A 1,940-nucleotide genomic window follows, 5' to 3' on the forward strand; every position below is an offset into this window, starting at 1 on the left:
GAAACCGTCACCAGATTCAGTTATACTACAGACGCGCGACCTAATTCAACAGAATTACACATCCTCCGAGGAACCCAAACAAAGAGTCATCGGAAATTCTGATAGAATCTAACGCAGGCAAGTGGTCACAGACGACCTGTTAAGCGAGGACGCAGCCTCCTTCGAACTACCCAATTTAGTTGATTGTTATAGTTGTCAGCTTAATGGTCCACAAGTCTGACTGCAGATATCAAGGTTTTTACTGAAAATGCACTGGAAAGTAAGTAGCAGTCACATCTTATAGAACATGTCAGTTTCTTTGGAGAAGTAAAATCTAACTGCAGGAAATTTTATTTTATCATCATCAAACCATGGATTACGAATCCTACCATACAAACAAAAACTGCCTAAGATTGATAGAATGTCAGACGAAGTACACTTGGACAGTACCATATCATTAAATCGTCATGCCAGTCAAATTAATGCTGAGAATATGACAGGCTAGGACTTAGGAGAGAACCAAAATCTGTATACACTATCGTACGGCCTCTCATATTTGTAAGTAATTGCACACTTGTAAGTAACATTGTAGAAGAGGAAGGCCCATGAAAAATGCATTCACTGCCGAAAATAAGTGCAAATTATATAAGAGAAGACTGTATGTCCCCGAAGCTAGTACAATTGAAAAGAACGTGATTAATGCAGGTAGCTTGAATTTTTTAAATGGTTGCAACATTGCAGAAAATACTCATATCGAGCAAGAGATAACTTCCTTCGCTGATGCAAAATTTAATTTGATTTCTCGACCAGAATACTTAAAGCACTATCCTTCTAGAAATACTCATATAGATAAAACTAATTCTACCAAAGATAGTTTACACTCCAAAATCCACCTGAGACGACTGAATAAGATGAATGGTTGTACCATTCAGCTACATCAAGTTGACAACCATGCATCAAAAATTGGGAAAGGAAAACAAGAGAACTGAAGGCACAAGAGGCCATCAATACATACTTGACTGACGGAACGGTAGTCGTCACCGATCCTGGAATACTTCCTCTGCAGCCTGGCCTGTGCTTCTGGCTGCTGCACGTTGTTACCCGCCGAAGAGGCATACCTCGGGCTGTAACTGGAGGGCATGTTTGCATACCTCGAGTTGTACCCGTTGGATGAATTCCCAGAGTTATACGACGGCTTGGATTCCTTTTGCCCCATTCCTCAACACTCGGCTGAACTTCCTGGTGAACACTGGACAGAAGAGAATGTCAGTACTTGGGTACACACCTAGCTGGAAAGAAGACGGATACTTTCCGCACATAAATAAATCAAGAAATCCTGGTGTTTTAGCAGAACATGATGTATCCATCAACTACATGTGAAATTCTTTGTACGAATTCCTAATTCGAGGAGGGGTGACTTCTAATCCAAAACGGCTAGGTAAGTTTCACACCCTAAAACAGCCACAGCCTCCCCTATCTACCCCCACATTTCGTCCTCATTGCCAATACTGGAGACTGGCAACCGCAGAAGGCCCAGTTCCTACATACGAGCATCGGGCATATCGAAAGGTGTGAACGAGATCAGACAAGGACCCTAAAAAATATACCGAATATAATCATCTAAAAACCCGCCAATTACTACTACCTAGGAGCATTCGACGAACTGCCTCACACAATCAGATCCAAACACCTCGTGGGCTCACGGACAACTCGGCTCTACCGCGCACCCTCACCTCACCAAGAAAGAAACAAGGCGGCGGCGGGGCGGAGTGGGAAGATACGGGATTATACCAACTCGCCGGCGTGGTAGCGCGGCAGCGGAACCAGAATCAATCAACCTCGAGAAACGAACGCCCGGAATTCTCTCTCTCTCCCTCAACAACTTCCCCGAACAAAAAAAACCAGCAATCCGCAGGGACGTGCTTACCAAGGTCGCAGGCCGCTGCTCCGGGACGGAAGAG

The 1,940-nt window shown here is 44.2% G+C and overlaps 1 protein-coding gene across 1 annotated transcript in view; it reads right to left on the minus strand.

Moving 5' to 3' along the window:
- Nucleotides 1-1,940, minus strand: part of LOC119328949 (E3 ubiquitin-protein ligase RGLG5-like) — a 6,249-nt gene extending 4,309 nt beyond the window's left edge. The window contains exons 1-2 of the mRNA XM_037601937.1: nt 1,907-1,940; nt 995-1,228 (exon numbers count right to left, since the gene is read on the minus strand). Of these exons, the coding sequence (XP_037457834.1) occupies nt 995-1,195 (201 nt within the window). The 5' untranslated portion in view covers nt 1,196-1,228; nt 1,907-1,940. The remainder of the gene's footprint in view (nt 1-994; nt 1,229-1,906) is intronic.

This window comes from Triticum dicoccoides, chromosome 7A (assembly GCF_002162155.2).
Source record: "Triticum dicoccoides isolate Atlit2015 ecotype Zavitan chromosome 7A, WEW_v2.0, whole genome shotgun sequence".
NCBI classification, from domain to species: domain Eukaryota; kingdom Viridiplantae; phylum Streptophyta; class Magnoliopsida; order Poales; family Poaceae; genus Triticum; species Triticum dicoccoides.